Source organism: Artemia sp. Qi Xiang Cuo, chromosome 7 (genome assembly GCF_049724085.1).
Source record: "Artemia sp. Qi Xiang Cuo chromosome 7, ASM4972408v1, whole genome shotgun sequence".
NCBI lineage: Eukaryota > Metazoa > Arthropoda > Branchiopoda > Anostraca > Artemiidae > Artemia > Artemia sp. Qi Xiang Cuo.
Genome location: NC_142800.1, coordinates 56,115,769 through 56,136,083, shown reverse-complemented (window position 1 = coordinate 56,136,083; position 20,315 = coordinate 56,115,769). Strand labels below are relative to the sequence as shown.

The window sequence follows — 20,315 nt, the reverse complement described above, 5'->3', positions numbered from 1 at the left end:
TCTCAAAAAGGGCACCGGAACTTTTAATTTTTAATTGAATTAGCTCCTTTAAAAGTTTCAATGATATTTCTAGCTATTGTAGAGTAATGCTGCCTATGATATTACTTATATGCCATTTTGAAAACCTGCATGCCTACAGTTTTTTCCTTTAATTAAAACTCCTAAAAGTTTCATCCTTTAAAAGTTAAGATTTTAGTTCCCAAAAATCTTAATATCATTAGCGTCATTAGTTACATTAACAATAGTGGTAGTATCAAAAGTATACATATAGTGCCTTCTGGCTAGTTCAAAATACTCAACAACTTACCCTTAAAGGTCCAAATTAATAATATAAGTTGTTCTTAAGATATTGCTTTGTCACCTTTTTGAAAGTACACATGCTCATAGTTTTTTTATTTTTTTTTATTTAGTTCAACATCCGTCTAAGTATTCCTTAAAAGCTTCACCTTGATACCCATTGCTTGTGCAGTAGCAATAGTTGTAGCCGCATTAGTAGCAGTATGGGCATAGCACCTTTGGTTTCTCCAACCTCTTTGGTTTCTCAACACACGCTGAAAGTTTCAGCTTAATACATACCATCAACCATTCCTGAAGCATTTCTGATGCGTCCGCTTGACAAGATGTGTAGAATTAATTGTAGTAGCCTAAGCTTTAGCGGCAGTAGCAGTAATAGGGGTAGTAATAATAGTAGTAGTAGCAGCAGTAGTATGAGTAGAAGCAGTAGCATTAGGATGCAAATATTTTCTTTTGGTTAGTTCAACATTCCTCACAACAAGCCCTGTAAGTTTCAACTTCACATACCAAACTGTTCCTAAGATATTGCAGTCACACCCTTTTGACAACATGCATACAGAGGGCGTGTTCTGATTCAGTTCATCCCCCCCCCCTCAAAATTTCTTAAAAATTGATTTTGATTTAGTTCAAATTTCCCCTTAATTCTGTAAATGGAGTAGTGTGGTATTAGTAGTTGTGGCAGTAGTACTGATAGCATGAAAATATTGGATTTTTGATCATCTCCATTATCATTTTCTGATTTTTCCAAATTGATATACTCAGTTATTCCTGTGGTGTACCCTTTTGACAATCCGTATACACATAACGTGTTCTTATTTAGTTCAACACTCCCCTCAACATTCTCTGAAGGCTCACTTGAATATCCTTCGTGTTATTGAAAAGTAAAGTTCAAACATGCATACCTTTCTCAATAACATCTACTATATGTAAACAATTAATGAATTGCCTAACTTACAGCCCTTGTCCTGAGGACTGTGGGGAGGTTGACATCCCCAATACTGGACCTTTCAACAATGAAGAAAAAAAAACAGCACTCCTAAAATTTCGATCAGATGTGTTTTGGGGTATGATTGGCTTGGGGGGATGACATCCCTCCATTCACTTCTGACTCTTAAGAGTTGACTCTTAATTACGTTTAAAATGATTTAACTTTTTTAACTTTAATAAATAAATAAAAAATATTAAAACTTCAAGGAATAAATATACGTATATGTATACTAAACTGACAATCCACAGCCCAGTAAGGTGCAAATTATGTTCTGGTCTTGAGAAGGTATGGGGGTTGTCAGACGTAATTTCCAGACCTTTCAACTACGCTTAAAAAAATGGCTATCTCAAAATTCGTATTTGTTGTATTTTTGGGAATTGATGGGAGTGGGGGGGGGCTTGTTCCCCTCCAATCACATTTGACCAATAAACAGGGCATTAGCCCTTTCAATTTCCAATCGAATGAGCCTTTTTCCAAGCTTCTAAGGCAACAAAAGGCCATCTCAAAATTTCTATCAGATGCACTTCGGGAAAATACGAGGATTGGGGTGGGGGATCCACCCTTTGATCAATCTCAATCTTAAAAAGGGCACTATAACTTCTGATTTCCAATCCAATGAGCTCCCTCCGAAATTTATACCATCACCCTTTCTATGTAAACCTTATAGGCTCCCAAGGCATAACTTAAAATCCTTGCCCTGAGGGCTCTGAGGGAAGGGAGGGGTTGTCAACCCCAAAGACAGAATTTCAGGACCTTTCAATAACGTTGAACAAAATGACTTATCTCAAAATTTTGATTGAATGTGTTTTTGGGAAATGGTGGGCGTGGGAGGGGGGTTAATTGTCCTCCAATCACTATCGACTATTAAAAAGGGCACTCGCCCTTTCAATTTCCTATCGAATGAGCCCTTTTCAAAGGTTCTATGACAACCCCTTTGATACGAAGTGCCCTTGTCTAAAACCAAAAAAAAAAAAAAAAAAATAATAATAAATTGTGCCCAAATGACTTGGCTATATATTATAATTTCTATTGGTTTTGAGTTTCATTTATTTATTGATAGTGATTTGTGGTAGTTTTACACTTGGAAGATTATTTGACTTTATTTTTGCTCATTCTTGGCTTAATGGCGCTCTTTACTTTCCTTTGAAAAACTTTTTTGTGGATTTTTTTTTTTTAATCAATAACAATCATAGAATAATACAATTAGCATGATGCTAACTGTTAGCTATCTTTCAAAACATGGTTACTCTATATTTATCAGCCTGAGTAAAAATCAGATACAAAAAATTAATTTAATGTCAAAAGTTCTATTAAACCCATAAAAAATTCTATAACCACACTTTTCTTATTCCCCATCTTGAGCCGCAGTGTGTCATTAATACCAGGAGAATATAACTAGAGGCTCTCCCTCGTGATGTAGTCATGCAATTTCAGGGAGATTGAGTCCCTCCAAAGTACGTGCTTGGACGTCAGTGGATTGTTGTTCCATGGAGACTTGCACGATTTACTTGAGATAGCTCAATTCTTTTCTTTATTTTCAATCTTTTTTGCAAACAAACGAATTTTGAAACGAGACAAATGAAATGAGATGAAACAGAATCACGCAAAGATACATAATTTATTATAATGTCTGAAGACTAATTTCCCGAAGGCTGTCATATTTAACCAAATCCTTCTAAAGAATTTCTACTGAAAAAGCTCCTTAAGGTAATTCAAGGATGTTTCTAGTTTGAACCTTCACATTAATCTTCATAAAATATTATCCTTAATAATAATAATAATTTATTTCTGACCCACTATACAACAACACAAGTGGATTAATATAAGAAAAGCAAGAGTAACACAACAAAAATCAAAATTACTAGCAGAGCAGACGGATTAAATTATAGAAAGGGCCTAAGAAAAAAAAAACATTTCTTTTCAGCTTGGTAAGTACAGACTCACAAGATGAGTCTGACCTGTCTCCATTGCGCGGCACATTTTGGAAATTCTTCTCCTCTATAACGAACACTTCGGAGGTAACGTTTGAACTCAATTTCAGCTTTATACTTAATTTCAAACATTTGGGTATGAAGAGGCCGACCGCAATCTATCCGTATTCGAAGCCTATTTTTTACTGCTTCCAGTTCAGAATCTGCTTTCCAGATGGAGCCGTCCTAGTCGAGTGGTTGACAGTTCAGACAGAAAATCCTGAGGACAGGGGTTCGAGTCCTAGTGTCACTGATTATTTGGTTTGAGACAGGGCGACAAAGGGTTAATAGCATGACTATGTAAGCTCTAAACTCAGAGTCGAACCAGCTCTAAATGCGGACCTGGAGCAATTTGGGGGAAAAACAAGGGAAGCGTCGGATGATTGTCCCTAACCACGCATTGCACTTCAGGCCGAAGGCAGTGAATTAGAAGATCAGTGCCTGTGCATAGCAGACCATTGGTCAGCATACGAACAAGTTTTTTTTCAAACGGGACGGCGGCTTTTTAATCGATCACAAATTATTGGGATAGCAGCTTCCTCAGCTTGCTTTAGACACAGGACTATCTGTTTGTAATACAGATGTAGCTGCATTCTCGCTTGCAATGACCACCGGTTACAACCTTACAATAAGGTAGATGAAAAGGCACTTTCAAATTGGAAAGCAAGGTGACGAGATTATCAGATTAAACGACCAATCAGCTTTGTTCCATTCCCGTTTAGAAAACCATTTCTTTTTTGAACGACTTTCACTGTTGTAAGGATTCACAGGGATGGTGACACTGAGGGAAAGGAGAATATGATCAAGATCACGTTCTTCTTCATCGACGTATACAGAATCCGAGCAATCTGATTAGCATGTACATTGATCAATATTAAACACAGCCCCACTGCCGTCTTGGTTAAGCCGTCCTGGCTAAGTGGACGTGCGCTGGGTTGAGAATTCTTTGTCCAAGAGGCACAGGTTCGAACCCTGGCGTGACCAGTTATTTGGGTTTGGGACGCGGGTTAGTGGTGTGACTCAGTATGCTTAGCCAGAGTCGACCCAGCTCTAAATGGGTACCTGGAGAAATCTTGGGAATGTAAGCAGGAAGGGTGTGCGAAAGCACAGGATGGCTGGCCCCAGCCCCCAATTGCACTTCCTGGCGGAAGGGCCACGAAACGGAGATCAGCACCGCCGGTTTGGACCTTAAGGGTCTAGTGCCGTCATACTTATTTTTTTTTTTTTACTTACTGCCCCACTGTATGAGCATAGCTGTGGCTACTTTTGCAACAATCCGGTAATCAATGGGAGGAAAATCCAGAACTATCTCGGAAGGAACAGAATCGCTATGGACGTTTCATTTGAAATTAAAGATTATCACGGAACGATTCCCACGGTTATTTATGCTAATTAGCAGGCTTTTTAGCAATGAGCAAGCACTCAAAAATTATGTTAATGAAGCTAGCCGTCGTTGATCAGGGGGAAGGTGAATGTTTGTTAGGACAAGGTCACCAAGCTTAATAGCAATGATCAAAAATGGGGTTTTTAAGACCAAACGAAAATACTGAAAAAACACACAAAGCGAATATTTAAAGAAAGCAACCACCTCCCTTTTTCAGCACGAACAAAAAAAAAGAACGTAAAAAAATTGTATACATTTTCCAAGTATTTTATTTTTTGAAAGACTTAAGAAAATACCCAAAGTCGTCTTTAAATCGGATCCTAAAAGCGTTTTGCACTTTGCTAAGTCTAGTTTATTACAGAAATTATAATCATACCTACAAAACCTTACACAATTAAGTGTTGAAATAATTGTGAAACAACTAACCAAATAATCCAATTAAGAGGTATTCGTCGTTTGAGTCCGTCTTTTACCAAGGAATAAACATTTGAGTGGGAATTTTCTGGAACGTCAAGACGAGTAGCAAATTCTAAGACCTCTGAAAAACAATCGCTTTAAAAGGTTTTTAAAACACATATATACATGTACACAGACCAATTGCTTGATTTAAAATCTTTATTTTCTGTCATGTGCTTCTTTTACTTTTCCAAAACTGCATGGTCACATTGCTGCTGCCTTGTGTAGCCTAATAATATATATTTTATTTTTTATCAATCATTTTATTATTTCTGTAGTTCCAACAACGGAACTGTAGTAATTTCAAAGACCACGCTGCCTCTCCATGACAATAAATAAAAGTTCAAATAGGGATAGATCCTTTTATTAGACAGTGATATGACAGTCACTGTACATGTTATCGAAATATCCAGTATGTTTTGTGAATGTTATTATCACTGTCTAATAAAAGGATTTATCCCTGTTCGAGCTTTTATTTATAGTTCCAACAACTTACAGATTCATTATATTCCATCATCGTGGTCTCACTTCGACACACTGATACCTTGTAATATAATCTGGAACACCCTCCCAGAGTCTACACAAAGCTGCCGCTTGTTTACATCATCAAAAAGAATGTCAAAGAATTTCTAGTTAACAATTGTTTTTTCTTTGATTTTTTTTTCTGGAGCTGATGTCTCTGGATTGGGTTTGGATGTTTGTTAGAGCATTATTTCAGTTTATTCGTTTTATTGATTATTTAGTTTGAAATCATGTGGTCCTCCCCTGCCTAGCTTGTCGTGATTTTGTGGATTTTTGAGGTGAGAGACATAAATTTTTCGTAAAGCTATTTAGTTTTGTTTCTCCTCTGCTCGTTTCTGGCCATGGAAACTCACGGGGGAGACTATGTTGAAGCGTTTTTGTTGTAACTTTATTATTGAATAAACTCCTGAACTCGTCTACATAGAGTAACTAATTCTGTGTTTATTAGGTTGAGTCCACACTCAGTACAGACAACACGACGACTCTCCAAGTTGTATCGAAAAAAATTTAGAGAGTATTATGGAGTGTCTGCATAAATAAAGTGGGTGCACACATGATTCCTAGATTCTAGGAAACCACCTCATTTCAACAAGCTATAGCATTTTCGACATAAGGTATGCATGAAGCATGAGTTGACTGCAGTCGAGTGTCCCGGATTATCATAGGCAGTGCAATCGTGCTGCCTAAGTAAAGAACGATGTTGGCACAATGTATTATTTATTATTTTTTCCTTTAGACCAGGGCTTTTCGTATCGAAGGTGTTGTAGTAGAAACTTCGAAAAGGGCTCATTCGATAGGAAATTGGAGTGGCTTGAGCCCTTTTCAATAGTCGAAAGTGATTGGAAGACAACTAACACCCCTTCCACGCCCACCATTTCTCCAAACACATCCATTCTTTCCATATTTGAACACCCTCCCCCACCAAAAAGTTTTTCCTTTGCTGAAACACTTCTTTTGACATCGCTGCCCCCTTTCATTTTGCCCATATGTGTTGGAATAATCCGGAATTCTGTAATATCTTTCTTGGAATAGTTTTGTGTTTTCAAGTCGACTTGGTAACCTGACGCTTAAAAACTAATTACTCACATATTTCCTCAATTTTCTATCTTTAATTTTTAGGTGCTTTAATGTTGCCATAGCTACAAAAGATACTGAGTCATTACCTCAATTCTGTTAACCTAAAAGAGGTTTATACTTCAGAAGTGAACATGCTTGGATTAAAAGATATTTCTCCTTTCGTAATATCTATTTTTTCCCAACAAATATATTTTGGGAATGTTCGAATTAAAGCAAAGTACACATAAAAAGACACTATATAGAAATGTTGCACTTCTGTTGATTCTCAATTGCTCGGAGAATGTTCCCTGAAAATATTACTTGCTTATACCCACACTTTCGTTTCCTACATGTATGCAGACAAGTTACACCATTTCCAAATCAGGATTATCTAGGAAATTAATTAAAAAACTTTTTCCACAAGATAAGTTTTTCAAAGAAAATTAAAGAACTTCCATTAAACCAAAAACGAGCAAAAATAAAATCAAATAATCTACCAAGCGTGAAACTACCACAAATCAGCATTGATAAATAAATGAAATTCAAAACGAACAGAAATTACAATAAATAACCGAGTCAAACTCAAAACAAGCAAAAATTAACATGAGTAGGGCTCAAAACCCCTATGCCTTCCCAAGGCCAAGACAAAATTTGTACTTTACTAAAAAAAATATAAATGTTTTTACTTTTATAAATTTAATAAATCAAATAATATTAACATTTTGATTACAAAATATCAGTATATGTATATTGATAATGCACATTCATTTGTATTTTTTTTTTCAGTTAAGTGCAAATTATGTTCTGGCCTTAGGAAGTCACAGGGGTTTTGAGCCCTACTCATGCTAATTTCTGCTCGTTTTGACTTTGACTCGGTCATTTATTGTAATTTCTGTGCGTTTTGGGTTTCATTTATTCATCGATGATGATTTGTAGTACTTTCACGCTTGGTAGATTATTTGATTTAATTTTTGCTCATTTTGGTTTAATGGAGTTCTTTACTTTTCTTTGAAAAACTTATTTTGCGGAAAAAGTTTTTTTTTAATTAATTTCTGTTCGTTTTATATTGACATAGTCTTTTCAGGGAGAAAGACAATAGTAATTTAAATCTTTTCGTTTTTTAAGACTTTATAGTTTGGCCTGCTATTTGTATTCTGGAGAAAAATTTTCAGCAATTTTTAACAACATACACCCTTTTAAAAATCTGGACACAAATAGTAGTGTTTAATTTAGTTTCATACCTCATCTAGTTGACCTAAAATAGAAAACTTGATACCATTCGCAAAAAAATCTGTTTCGCAAAAAATAGCTTGGATACACCTACGCTATTTTGATTTGGTTAAATTTTAAGAGCAGAAGTAGCCCCGAAATTTTCAACATAATATCCACTGTAGTTCATGGAATACTACTAAGATGCCTTTTTAGGAATAAGCCTTAACACAGTGCATTCTCATTTAATCTTAAGGAAACATTCAGTATTTAAACATTATGGGAAAATGGGAGGATGTGCATGGGAGGGGAACTATTTGTCCTTCAATCCCTTTCAACTATTAAAAAGGCCTTAGCCCTTTCCATTTCAAACCGAATAAGCCCTTTTCAAAGTTTCTACGATAACTCCTTCGATACGAAGTGCCCTGGTAAAAAAAAAAAAAAAAAAAAAAAAAAAAAAAAAAAAAAAAAACATTGTGCCCGCATCGATCCTTACTATAAAAATGTCAAGCCTTCCAATCACTTTCGACTATTAAAAAAGGCAGTAGCCCTTTCAATTTACAATCGAAGGAGCCCTTTTTGAGTTTCTACGACAACGCTTTCTATAAACACCTTATATGCCCCCAGGACATGAAATTACAACCCTTGCCCTGAAGGCTGCAAGGGGGTTGTCATCCTCAAAGACCTAATTTCCAGAACTTTCAACTACGTTAAACAAAATGGTTATCGCAAGATTTTGATTGTACGTGTTTGGGGAAATGGTGGGCGTGAGAGGGGCGTTAGTTGCTCTCCCATCACTTTCAACTATCAAAAAGGGCACTAGCCTTTTCAATTTCCAATCGAATGGACCGTTTTGAAGTTCCTGCGACAACACTTTAATTAAAAACTTTATATGCCCCCAGGGCATAACTTACAACCCTTGTCCTGAGGGCTGGGGGGGTTACCATCCTCAAACACCTAATTTCATGAACTTTCATCTACGTTGAAAAAAAATTGCTATCTCAAAACTTATAACCCTTGTTCTGAGGGCTCTGAGGGGGGTTATCATCCTTAAAGACCTAATTTCCAGAACTTTCAACTACATTGAACAAAAGGGATATATTAAATTTTTGATTGGATGTGTTTGAGGAAATGGTGGGCGTGAGAGGGGGGTTAGTTGCCCATGAAGCACTTTCAACTATTAAAAAGGGCACTAGGCCTTTCAATTTCCAATTGAATGAGCCCTTGCTGAAGTTTCTACAACATCGCTTTCTATAAAAACATTACATGCCCCATGGCATAACTTATAACCCTTGCCCTGAGGGCTGTGGGTGGGGAGGGCGAGTTGCCATCATTAAAGACCTAATTTCAAAAACTTTCAACTACGCTGAATAAAACGGATATCTAAAAATTTTGATTGGATGTGTTTGGGGAAAAGGTGGGCGTGAAAAGAGGGTTAGTTGCCCTCAAATCACTTTCGACTATTAAAAAGGGCACTAGCCCTTTGAAATTCCAATCCAATGAGACCTTTTTAGAGTTTCTACGACAAAGATTTCAATAAAAACCTTATATGCCCCCAGGGCATAACTTGTAACCCTTGCCCTGAAGACTTTGGGGGGAGTGTCCTGCTCAAAGGTATAATTTCCAGAACTTTCAATTGCGTTGAACAAAATGGTTATCTAAATATTTTTATTGGATGGGTCTGTGGAAATGGTGGGCGTGGAAGAGGTGTGAGTACTTTTGACTATTAAAAACGACACTAGCCCTTTAAATTTCCAATTGAATAGGCCATTTTTGAAATTTCTACAAAACTACGTTCTATAAAAACCTAATATGCCGCTAGGGTATAACTTAAAACCTTGCCTTAAGTACTGTGGGGGGGGGGGGTTGTCATCCTCAAGGGCCAAATGTCCAAAGCGTCAGACTAAGTCAAAAACATGGCTATCACAAAATTTTTATTGGCTGGGGTGGGGGAAAAGGTGGCGTCAGAGGGGGGTTAGTTGCCCTCGAATCACTTTCGAATATTAAAAAGGGCACTACTTACTTACTTAAGTCCCATCCATCCTCATGGGACGTCTTGGGGCCACTCCTTTCAAAGAAATCTGATGAACTAGGACTCGATATGCTGTTCTGTCAAGTGCTGTTCGGGATGGTTAAGTAATGCGTTGTCATTCCAAGCTTTCGATCCATCTTGTGCACGGTCTTCCCCGTGGTCTAAGCCCTTAAGTTGTCTTCTCAGGCGCGATCCTCGGTAATTGTTCAGTATTCATTCGTTATACGTGGCTGAACCAGTACAGCTGCTGTTTTCAAATTTTGTTCCGGATAGTGTCTTGCGACTTCACCCTTCTTCGGACTTCTTCGTTTGGGATATGGTCAGTATATTTGATCTTGGCTATCCGGCGCAGACATCTCATTTCGAACGCAAGGAGGTTGCGCTCGTTTCAATCTTTTAATGTCCAGGTTTCACATCCATATAGAGCATTGGGTATGATAAGACTGTTGAATAGATGAACTTTCAGATGGCTCGAAAGGTGGATAGATTTCCATATTTTTGATAGTCTTTTGAAACTAGAGCCAGCAAGACTGAGGCGGTGTTTAATGTCGACAGTGTGGCAGTTGTCAGCTGTTAAGAGACTGCCGAGGTAAAGGAATTGATTGACTCTTTCCACTTTTTCACCGTCTATTACTATCGAGGGGGGGTTTGTTATATCCTGTCGTGATGTGACCATGATTTTGGTCTTGTTTGCGTTAATCTGCATACCAAATGGTTTTGTTGCTTGGGAGATACAGTCAGCCTGTCTCTGGAGTTCTTGGGCGGTAGTGGACATCTGGACGAAATCATCCACATATACTAGTTTGTCAATTAGGATTCCTCCTATTTTGACTCCATATTCGACGGGTATCAGAGAGAGGATGGCATGCAGAAACAGGTTAAACAAGTGCGGCGAGAGGATGCATCCTTGCAGGACCCCGGAAGTTGTTGGGAATCCACCAGAGAGCACATCAGTGGTCAGTATTTGACTTTTAAATTGGTTGTACATGTCCTCAGTGATGGCAATATGGCAATAGCCCTTTGAATTTCCAATCGAATGACCCCCTTTTGAAGTTTATGCTTGAAAGCTTTCTATAAAAACCATATATGCCTCCAGGGCATAACTTAAAACCCTTTCCCTGTGGGCTGTGGGGGGAGTGACCTCCTGTGACTTTCAACTACGTTAACAAAATAGCTATCTCTAAACTTCGATTGAATGTATTTGAGGAAATGGTGGGCGTGAGAGGCGGGTTAATCACTCTCCATTCATTTTCGACTATTAAAAAGGGCACAAGCCCTTTCAATTTCCAATCAAATGAGTCCTTTTTGAAGTTTCTACGACAAAACAAATCTATAAAAACCTTATATGCCTCCAGGGCATATCTTGCAACCCTTACTCTGAGGGGTCTGAGGGGGGTATCATCCTCAAAGGCCTAATTTCCAGAACTTTCAACTACGTTCAAAAAAATCGATATCTCAAAATTTTGATTGGATGTGTTTTGAGAAAATGGTGGGCGTGAGAGGAGGGTTAGTTGCCCTTCAATTACTTTCGACTATTAAAAAGGGCACTAGCCCTTTCAACTTCTAATTGAATGAGCCCTTTTTGAAGTTCCTACAACATCGCTTTCTGTAAAAAAAAAAACCTTATATGCCCCAAGGGCATAACTTACAACCCAACCTTTACCAGGGCTGTGGGGGGTTGTCATCCTTAAAGACCTAATTTCCAAAATTTCAACTTCGTTGAATAAAATGGATATCGAAAATTATTAATTCGATGTGTTTTGGGAAATCGTGGGCATGAGAGGGGGGTTAGTTGTTCTGAAATCCCTTTTAACTATTTAAAAGGGCACCAGCCCTTTCAATTTCCAAACGACTGAGCGCTTTTTCTAGTTTCTACGACAAAGATTTCAATAAAACCTTATATGCCCCCAAGACATGACTTATAGCCCTTTCACTGAAGACTGTGCGGGGAGTGTCCTGCTAAAAGGTACAATTTCCAGAACTTTCAACTGCGTTGAACAAACTGGCTACCTCAAAACTTTGATTGGATGTGTTTGGGGAAATGGTGGGCGTGGAAGGGTGTTAGATGCCTTCCAATCACTTTCGATTATTAAAAAGAGCACTAGCCATTTTAATTTCCAATCGAATGAGCCCTTTTTGAAGTTTCTACGACAACGCTTTCTATAAAAGCCTTATATGCACCCCGGGCATAAATTAAAATCCCTACCCTGAGGGCTGCGGGGGTTTGTCACCTTTAAATACATAACTTTTAGAGGTATCGATTATGCTAAACGAAATGGATATCTCAAAGAATTGATTGGATGTGTTTGGGAAAAGATGGGCATGGGAGGACGGTTAGTTGCCCCCCAATCAAGTTCGACTATTAAAAAGGGCACTAGCCCTTTGAATTTCCAATCAAATGAGCCTTTTTTGATGTCTCTACGACAACGGTTTCTATAAAAAACCTTATATGCCCCCAGGGCATAACTTACAACCCTTACCCTGAGTGCTGTGGGGGAGTGTCCTCCTCAAAAACATAATTTCTATCTGGAAATCATCTACGCTGAACAAAATGGCTATCTCAAAATTTTCCTTTGTATTGGCATTGTACGATTAAAAAAGTATATATATATATATATATATATATATATATATATATATATATATATATATATATATATATATATAATCTTTTATATAATTGGAAATAATTGTATATATATTTCCAAGTTCAAGTTATTTTATTCAATAGATATACAAAACACTACAATCCAAAAAAAATCCCAAAGGGCCCAAAGGCCCGTTAACAGGTAAAAACAAAATTAAACTACATACTAGCCCTTTGCAGGTTACTGAACTAGGCCTAGACAAAAATAAAGAAGAATTACTGCTCATACGAATGCTTACACGAAGACAGCCGATCTCCACATCACCAAACACCAACAACAAATCATGCTTTATCATCGACATAAAGAACCACCGCTAAAACAAACCAATAAAAATCCAATTTAGAACTACAATATTTAGAAAATTAATCAATCATCTATTCTTCTTCAATATAAATCTTTTTAGGTGTTTTTTTTTTTTTTTAAAGAACCAAGCGTATGGGAATTCCAAACCCCAACGGAATAGAGTTCCAGGCATGCCCCACAGCAACAGCAAGACCAAAGTCTGAATGCATTGAGGTGTTGGAAGGAACCAGCATATCCTCCCGATTTCGAACTGAGCATGGGTCACTCTCTCGTTGAAACATGCCAGAAAAACATTATGAGAGATCTCCGTGGAAATACAGGAATGCCATTGAACACAGCGAAAGCGTATAGATATCATTTAGCTTTAAGAGCTGGACAGGAGTAGAAGTGGTGGACTGGAAGACTATTCCTGCTTTCAGCTGGAGATTACGGATGGGGGAAAGTAGAGATGGAAAAGTTGACATCCATGCAGATGAGCAATAATATAGATAAGGATAAATAAGAGAGAAGTATAAAAGACAGAGAATAGAAACAGGAAAAATTTGTTTGAGTTTCCTTATGATCCCCAGTCCTCTTGAAACCTTGAGTCTTATCATCTGGATATGCTGCTTGAATGTTAGATTTTCGTCCAAAAGAAGTTCAAGGAATCGCAGGTATCGGTAAGGTGAGCGGCATATAGGACCTCTTGAAGTAAAAAGTTCCATTAGTGTAGGACAGCTCTTACCTATACGAGAAAAAATAAGTAGGTGTGACTTTTTTATATTCATAGCTAAACAATTACTATCAAAGCAATGATAAACTTTCTCAGTTATCGTTTGTAACTTTAGTGTAAGGGATTCTTCATCTGTAGCCGATGCACCTAACGTGCTGTCAGCAGTGAATGCGATTAATTCTTCGTGTTTATTGGATGCAGAGCTATTCGGGGTGCGATTCGGGAATCATATTTATGACAAAAATCCACAGCAGAGATTTGGTGTCGTGATAGTTAAAAGCCGATAGAGGACATTGATGTAAATGAGGAATAGTGAAGGCGCAAGAATTGAGCCTTGAAGCCTTCCATGAGTAACTGGAACTTGGTCATCTGAAGCTTCAGTGGCGATAGAACGAATAGTGAGGTATGAGGAAAAGCATGAAAGTTGCTCCTCACGAATTCGGTGATGAACCAGCTTATCGATAAGGATCTCGTGGGTCAGACTGTCAAAAGCTTTCCTCACATCAAGAAAAATGGCTCCTGGTATGAGACCAGAATCCAATGACTGCCGTACGAACTGAAGAAACCTATTGCACGCTTGTTCCGTTGAATGTTCGGCACGAAATCCAAATTAATGCTTATGGAAAAACTGTTTGGAGTCAAGATAACTCATTAGTCGGTTCAGCATTGGTTTTTCAAATATTTTAGAAAAAATGGATAGGAGGGAGATTGGCCTGTAATTCCCTTGATCCTCATGGTCATCTCCTTCAAAAAGAGATTTCACTCGTGCTAACTTGAGTAGCTGAGGGAAAACTCCTAATTGAAATGAATCACTAACCAATTGACACAGTGGCTTTATAATTGATGGAAGAATGAACTTAATGACTTTAGCAGGAATTTGGTCGAAATCGGCAAAAGAATTATGAGGAATAAAATTATTTTTGCTAATTCCTGCTCTTTGACTGGTTCGAGAACCATAGATTTAGAGCACGGAGGACCAAGAAACTGTTTCCAAGACTGAGCTTTAGAAGAAGGAGGCACACCTTCCGCTATTTTTTTCCCCACCTCAGCAAAAAATTTCATCAGCTGATGTCGAACTTGGTCTCTTCGGTTATCAACTTATCACCTATTTTTAGAGATTCGGGGCAACCTCCCTTGTCTTCTTAATATTATTTTCATAATCTACAAGTCTCCTAGTAAAATATGCCACTTTAGCTTTGCATGTCAGCTATTTTAGCATATTTCGGTATAATTTAAATATATCGTTGGTTTTCGTTGTTTGGTCTTTTCTTATACGCTTTCCAGAGATTTTGCTTTCTTTTTATTGAAGTTAAAATTCCACTTGTTGTCCACGGGGCTATGGGTGTTGATCTTTTAGACCGATTAGTCGGAAGCTTTCGACAGTGTTCAAAAAACTTACTTTTGACATTACAATAATACTGATTAAATATCCTATCATAATTTCCTAAATTAGCTTCTTCAGATAGTACAAATTTCCACGAAGTAGTATTAAGAGTTTCCATGAGTGGGTTAAGCTCTGCTGGTGTACATAGAAATACGGGTTTATCGTGAATTATTTCTCGTTAAAAAATCAGGGGAAGTAGAAGCAGGTCTCCAATTGGAAAGTGATCCGATAAGTCGGAGATCAGCACTTCATTTTGTATAGAATGCATTTTTGAAAAAACGTTATATATATATATATATATATATATATATATATATATATATATATATATATATATATATATATATATATGTATATATATATATATATATATATATATATATATATATATATATATATATATATATATATATATATATATGTATATATATATATATATATATATATATATATATATATATATATATATATATATATATATATATATATATATATATATATATATATATATATATATAGTGTGTGTATGTATTTTTTCTCGAAAACGGCTCCGTATTATTTCGTGAAAACTGGAATCTTGGGATATTCTCCCATAAAAACGGCTTAGATATGTTAGAAGTCTGAAAAAATTCGCTGAAACCTTAATTTTGTTTTTTTGCGAATGACGTCATCTACTATGTTAGTAGGCTACCTCATATAAGGATTTTCTTATATGATGTCATGGATAGCATAAATAAGATTGTTGAGTTTCCAACACATCCGTTATTTATATAATATAACGTCTGTTGGAAGGCCCAAAAAACGGAAATTTTCAGTAGCAGTTACTCTAAATTATGATTCTTTGGACCCAAAACCTGAACTATCAAACGTGATAAGATGTAAAAATCGACAACCTGGAACATCAATTGCGACAACATCAATACGGGCAGATAAAGCAAAGGCCATTGCTAAATTGCCTGAAGTAATCAAAATCCAAAAAAGTGCCAAATATGAAAATGGAGAGCAAAGACACGGGTGGTTAGAAGATATGTGAAAACAACAATTAGACTGTGTCAAAAATTAAAATGAAGAGCAAAGACACACGCGGTTAGAAGAAAAGCGGCGGTGTGTCAATAAGCGATATGTCTAGATAAGCGATATGTCTTTCATAATGGCAAAAGATGACCCAAGGCAAAAGAAGAAGTTTCTGTTCCACCACCTGAACAATTAAAAGAAACAAAGGTTCAGTGATATACATATATATATATATATATATATATATATATATATATATATATATATATATATATATATAGAATTGAATTTATCAAGTATTTTGGGCATCGGAGCCTTGAGCCTAGAAGACCCTGTTGAGGGGGGAACATGTTCCGGCACCTATATATATATATATATATATATATATATATATATATATATATATATATATATATATATATATATATATATATATATATATATATATATATATTCTCGAAAACTGGCCTAAAAAGAACAATCTATATAGGTCACGAGTTTGAGAAAATTCGTTAAGAGCCTTTATTTTACAAATAAAAAATCCCGTGAGTGATGTCATATTTACGAATACATTTCAAGAGAATAAATTATATCAATCCCCCCCCCCCTCCGAGGAATGATCGTATTGTTTTTAGTATCTATGATGCATGCAACATTACCAAAGGAGCATAGCTAAATATAAAATACCAAGTGCAACAGGTCTATTAAAAAAGGCAACACGTTGAGGACAAATAAATACCCTAGACCATCAAATGTGACAAAACTAATCTGAACAGCTAAGGTAACGGGTATTGTAAAATATCTGCAGCAACGATAAACGAAAATGTAGAACAAGGAAATATACGGTTAGAATATTTGCGACGAAATTACAACGAGTCAAAACTGAAAGTGAAGAACAAAGAAATGTCCGGTTAGAAGATAAGCGACAGCGAGAGTTAAAATGAGTCAAATAGAAGAAATATGCGGTTACAACCCATACGACAAAGAGGAGCAGAACGAATTAAAAATGAAAGTAAAGAAAAGGAAATATGCGATTAAACGATATGCCAAAGCGAGAACACAGAAATATATGGTTAGAAGATAAGCGGCAGCGAAAATTGCTAGCAACATCGAGAATCAGAACGGATCAAAATATTTTAGAAAATTGGCATCTTGGGATTTTTTTACCTGGAGAAAAGATCTACATAGATCACGAGTTTGAGAAAATTTGTTTAGAGCTTCAATTTTGGAAAAAATTCAATATGAGTGACATCATATTTATGAGCATATTTTAAGCGAATAAAATTACACCATTTCCCTCCCAGGAGTAATCGTATCGTTTTTATATCTATGACGCATGCAACATTACAAAAGGAATATAGCTAAGTACAAAATGGCAAGTGAAGTCAATTAGAAAAATGTGTTTCAAGAAGCTTCATAATGCTTAGAGGATAAATGAACAACCTAGACCGTCAAATATGACAAGACCAATCTGACCAGCTAAGGTAAAGGGTATTGAAAAAAGTGTCTGAAGTAATTACAAACGAATATAGAGAACTAAGATATATACAGTTATAATACTTACGTCAACAACAATTACAACAATTCAAAAATAAAAGTGAAGAACAAAGAAATACCCGGTTAGAAGATAAGTGGCAGCAAGAACTAAAACATGTCAAAAATAAAAGTGAAAAAATAATATGTGGCTAGAAGACACACGGAAGCGAGAATCAGAACAGGTCAAAAATAAAAGTGACAAGTCACCAGGACCCTTCAATGTTATATGTATTCCCTGTGGAGCCCTCGATTTTCCCGAGGAAAGAGTAGCAAACAAAACTGATTCATTTTGAGGTTGCTACTTATAACGAGAACAAATATATAAAAGCATGCCGAGTGCCGGGCTAAAATCAAAATCGCTACATTTTCTTAAAATTAGCATATTGATATTTCTGGCTACGAAACGATCTAAATAGGTCACAACTTTCAGGAAGAATTTTTATTTTTCATAAAGTTATTGTATTGAAGTGTAACAATAGAAGATGTTTTACTAAACATAGGCTTAAAATATATTAGAGAGGGTCAGGGGTACGAGGCCACTCTAGAGCTAAGCTCTTGAGGGACTCATCACCAAAAAAACTTGGGTTTATACTCTAGAATGTTCTGCAATGTCTGAAAAAAATTTTTGGTACCTGGGTTGAACTTTCCTACAGAAATCAAAACTCTACACTGGTGTTACTACTACTACTAAGAAAATAATCACAACATAAAACCACCTGAATACAGCATAATGGGAGAGAGGGCGGGAGGGTTCAAGGAATCTTTTCTAGGTGGGACAGAAGCGGGGGGAAATGTTATAAAGAAATTTAGCTTTGGTGAACTTAAGATACTATTAACACTGCCAACCTCTTTATTTTTAAACAAAAATTATAGTTGCATAACAATTCTTGCACAGAGAATGGAGTCAAGATGAAGATGAAGCCCTCCTTCCCGGAAAACCGAAAAAGAGTAGACTATATTCCAATTTTGAATCTCCCTCCACACACACGAACAAATCCACAATACCCCCAGGAAAGATACTATGAGCCCCACCCACCTGCACCAACTCAGAGGGTAGGATTGGTGTACATCTGTCAAACTACCTTATATAATCATAAAGTTAGGAAAAGTCAGGAATCAGAAAACAGGAATTTGACCTAAGTTTATTTGGTAAACTAGAAATGAATACAACTCCAGTAGAAGGCTATCTTATACTCCCACGAGAACACCACCCCTTCGAATCCCGATCCGGACACTTTTTTTTAAAACTCCCACGCGAACACCATATATGGGCATAGAGTCCCTAGGGAGAATGATTATGTAATGGGGTCAATGACCTCTTTTTCCAAGGTCGAGTTATTTGATGTTTCTATGTGTAATAGCTCCGGGGCGAAGGTTGCACATGCGCATTGAATTCTAACGGGAACAATGTTATTGATCTAGGACTCGAAGGGGAAGTGAATTTCCGAGAAATTGATTGCGTAATCGAAGGGGAAGTGGATTTCCGAGAACTTGATTGCGTAATCGATCGCGAAGTGAATTTCCGAGAAATTGATTGCGTAATCAAAGTGTGTCAACAACAACAACAACGACCTTGACATTCGCTGAGAGCGTGCACTTACAACAACATCGACCGTGGAACACCTGTGCAGTCGACCTCAATTCACCTATCGTGAATCAATAATTCCCCTTAGAAACAACAAATTAATTTCCCCTTCTTGACAGATCAATCAATCAATGACATCATCTGTCAGACTTTAAAAATTTCCGCCTAGAAACATTTCTCCTAGAAACAAACTCATGTGTAAGTTTTGGCGTGTGTGTGTAAGTTTTCGTGTGTGTGTGTGTGTGTGTGTGTGTGTGTTATTTTTGGTGCGTGTGAGTTTTTGTGTGTGTGTGTGAGTTTGTGCGTGTGTGTGTTAGTTTTTGTGTGTGTGTGTGTGTGTGTAAGTTTTTGTGTGTGTCAGATTTTTTTTCTGTCATTTTTTAAGTGTGTGTGTTTAAGTTTTAGTGTGTGTGTGTATAGGCTTTTGTGTGCATGTAAGTTTTCGTGTGCATGTGTTAGTTTTTGTGTGTGTGTGTGTTTGTGTGTGTAAGTTTTTGAGTTTTTGTGTTATTTTTTTAGTGTGTGTGTAAGTTTTAGTGTGTGTGTGTGTGTAACTTTTTGTGTGTGTGTTTAAGTTTTTGTGAGTGTGTGTAAGTTTTTGTGTGTGTGTGTAAGTTTTTGTGTGTCTTAGATATTGAGTGTTTTTATATTTTTTTTGTGTTTTTGTTTTAGTTTGTGTGTGTGTGTGTGTGTGTGTGTTTGTGTGTGTGTGTGTAATTTTTTTTGTTTTTTTTTTTTTGTTTTGTGTCTTTGTAAGTTTTTTTGTGTGTGTGTGTGTGTGTGTGTTAGTTTTTGTTTGTTTAATTTGTTGTGTGTGTGTGTTAGTTTTAGTGTTTGTGTGTGTGTGTAGTTTTGTGTGTGTGTGTGTGTGTGTAAGTTTTTGTGTGTGTGTGTGTGTGAGTTTTTGTGTATGTGTGTGTGTGTGTGTGTAAGTTTTTGTGTGTGTGTAAGTTTTTGTGTGTGTGTGTGTGTTTTTTTGTGTTCATGTGTTAGTTTTTGTGTCTGTGTTTGTGTGTGTGTGTGTAAGTATTTGTGTGTTTGTAAGTTTTGTCGTGTGTGTGTGTGAGTTTTCGTGTGTGTGTGTGTGTTTAAGTTTTGTGTGTGTGTGTGTGTAATTTTTTGTGTGTGTTTATGTTTTTGTGTTAATGTTATTTTTCGTGTGAATGTGTTATTTTTTGTGTGTGTGTGTGTGTGTGTGTGTGTAAGTTTGTGTGTGTGTGTG

General features: G+C 36.6%; 1 protein-coding gene across 2 annotated transcripts in view; it reads right to left on the bottom strand.

Moving 5' to 3' along the window:
- The window catches only part of LOC148950466 (uncharacterized), a 100,546-nt gene that overhangs the window by 31,181 nt on the left and 49,050 nt on the right, over positions 1-20,315 (bottom strand). The window contains exon 3 of one of the 2 annotated variants that reach the window (XM_089091622.1): positions 5,063-5,174. The exons of the other annotated variant lie outside the window; for it this stretch is intronic. Coding sequence (XP_088947748.1) covers positions 5,063-5,174 — 112 coding nt within the window. The remainder of the gene's footprint in view (positions 1-5,062; positions 5,175-20,315) is intronic. 2 annotated transcript variants of the gene reach the window in all.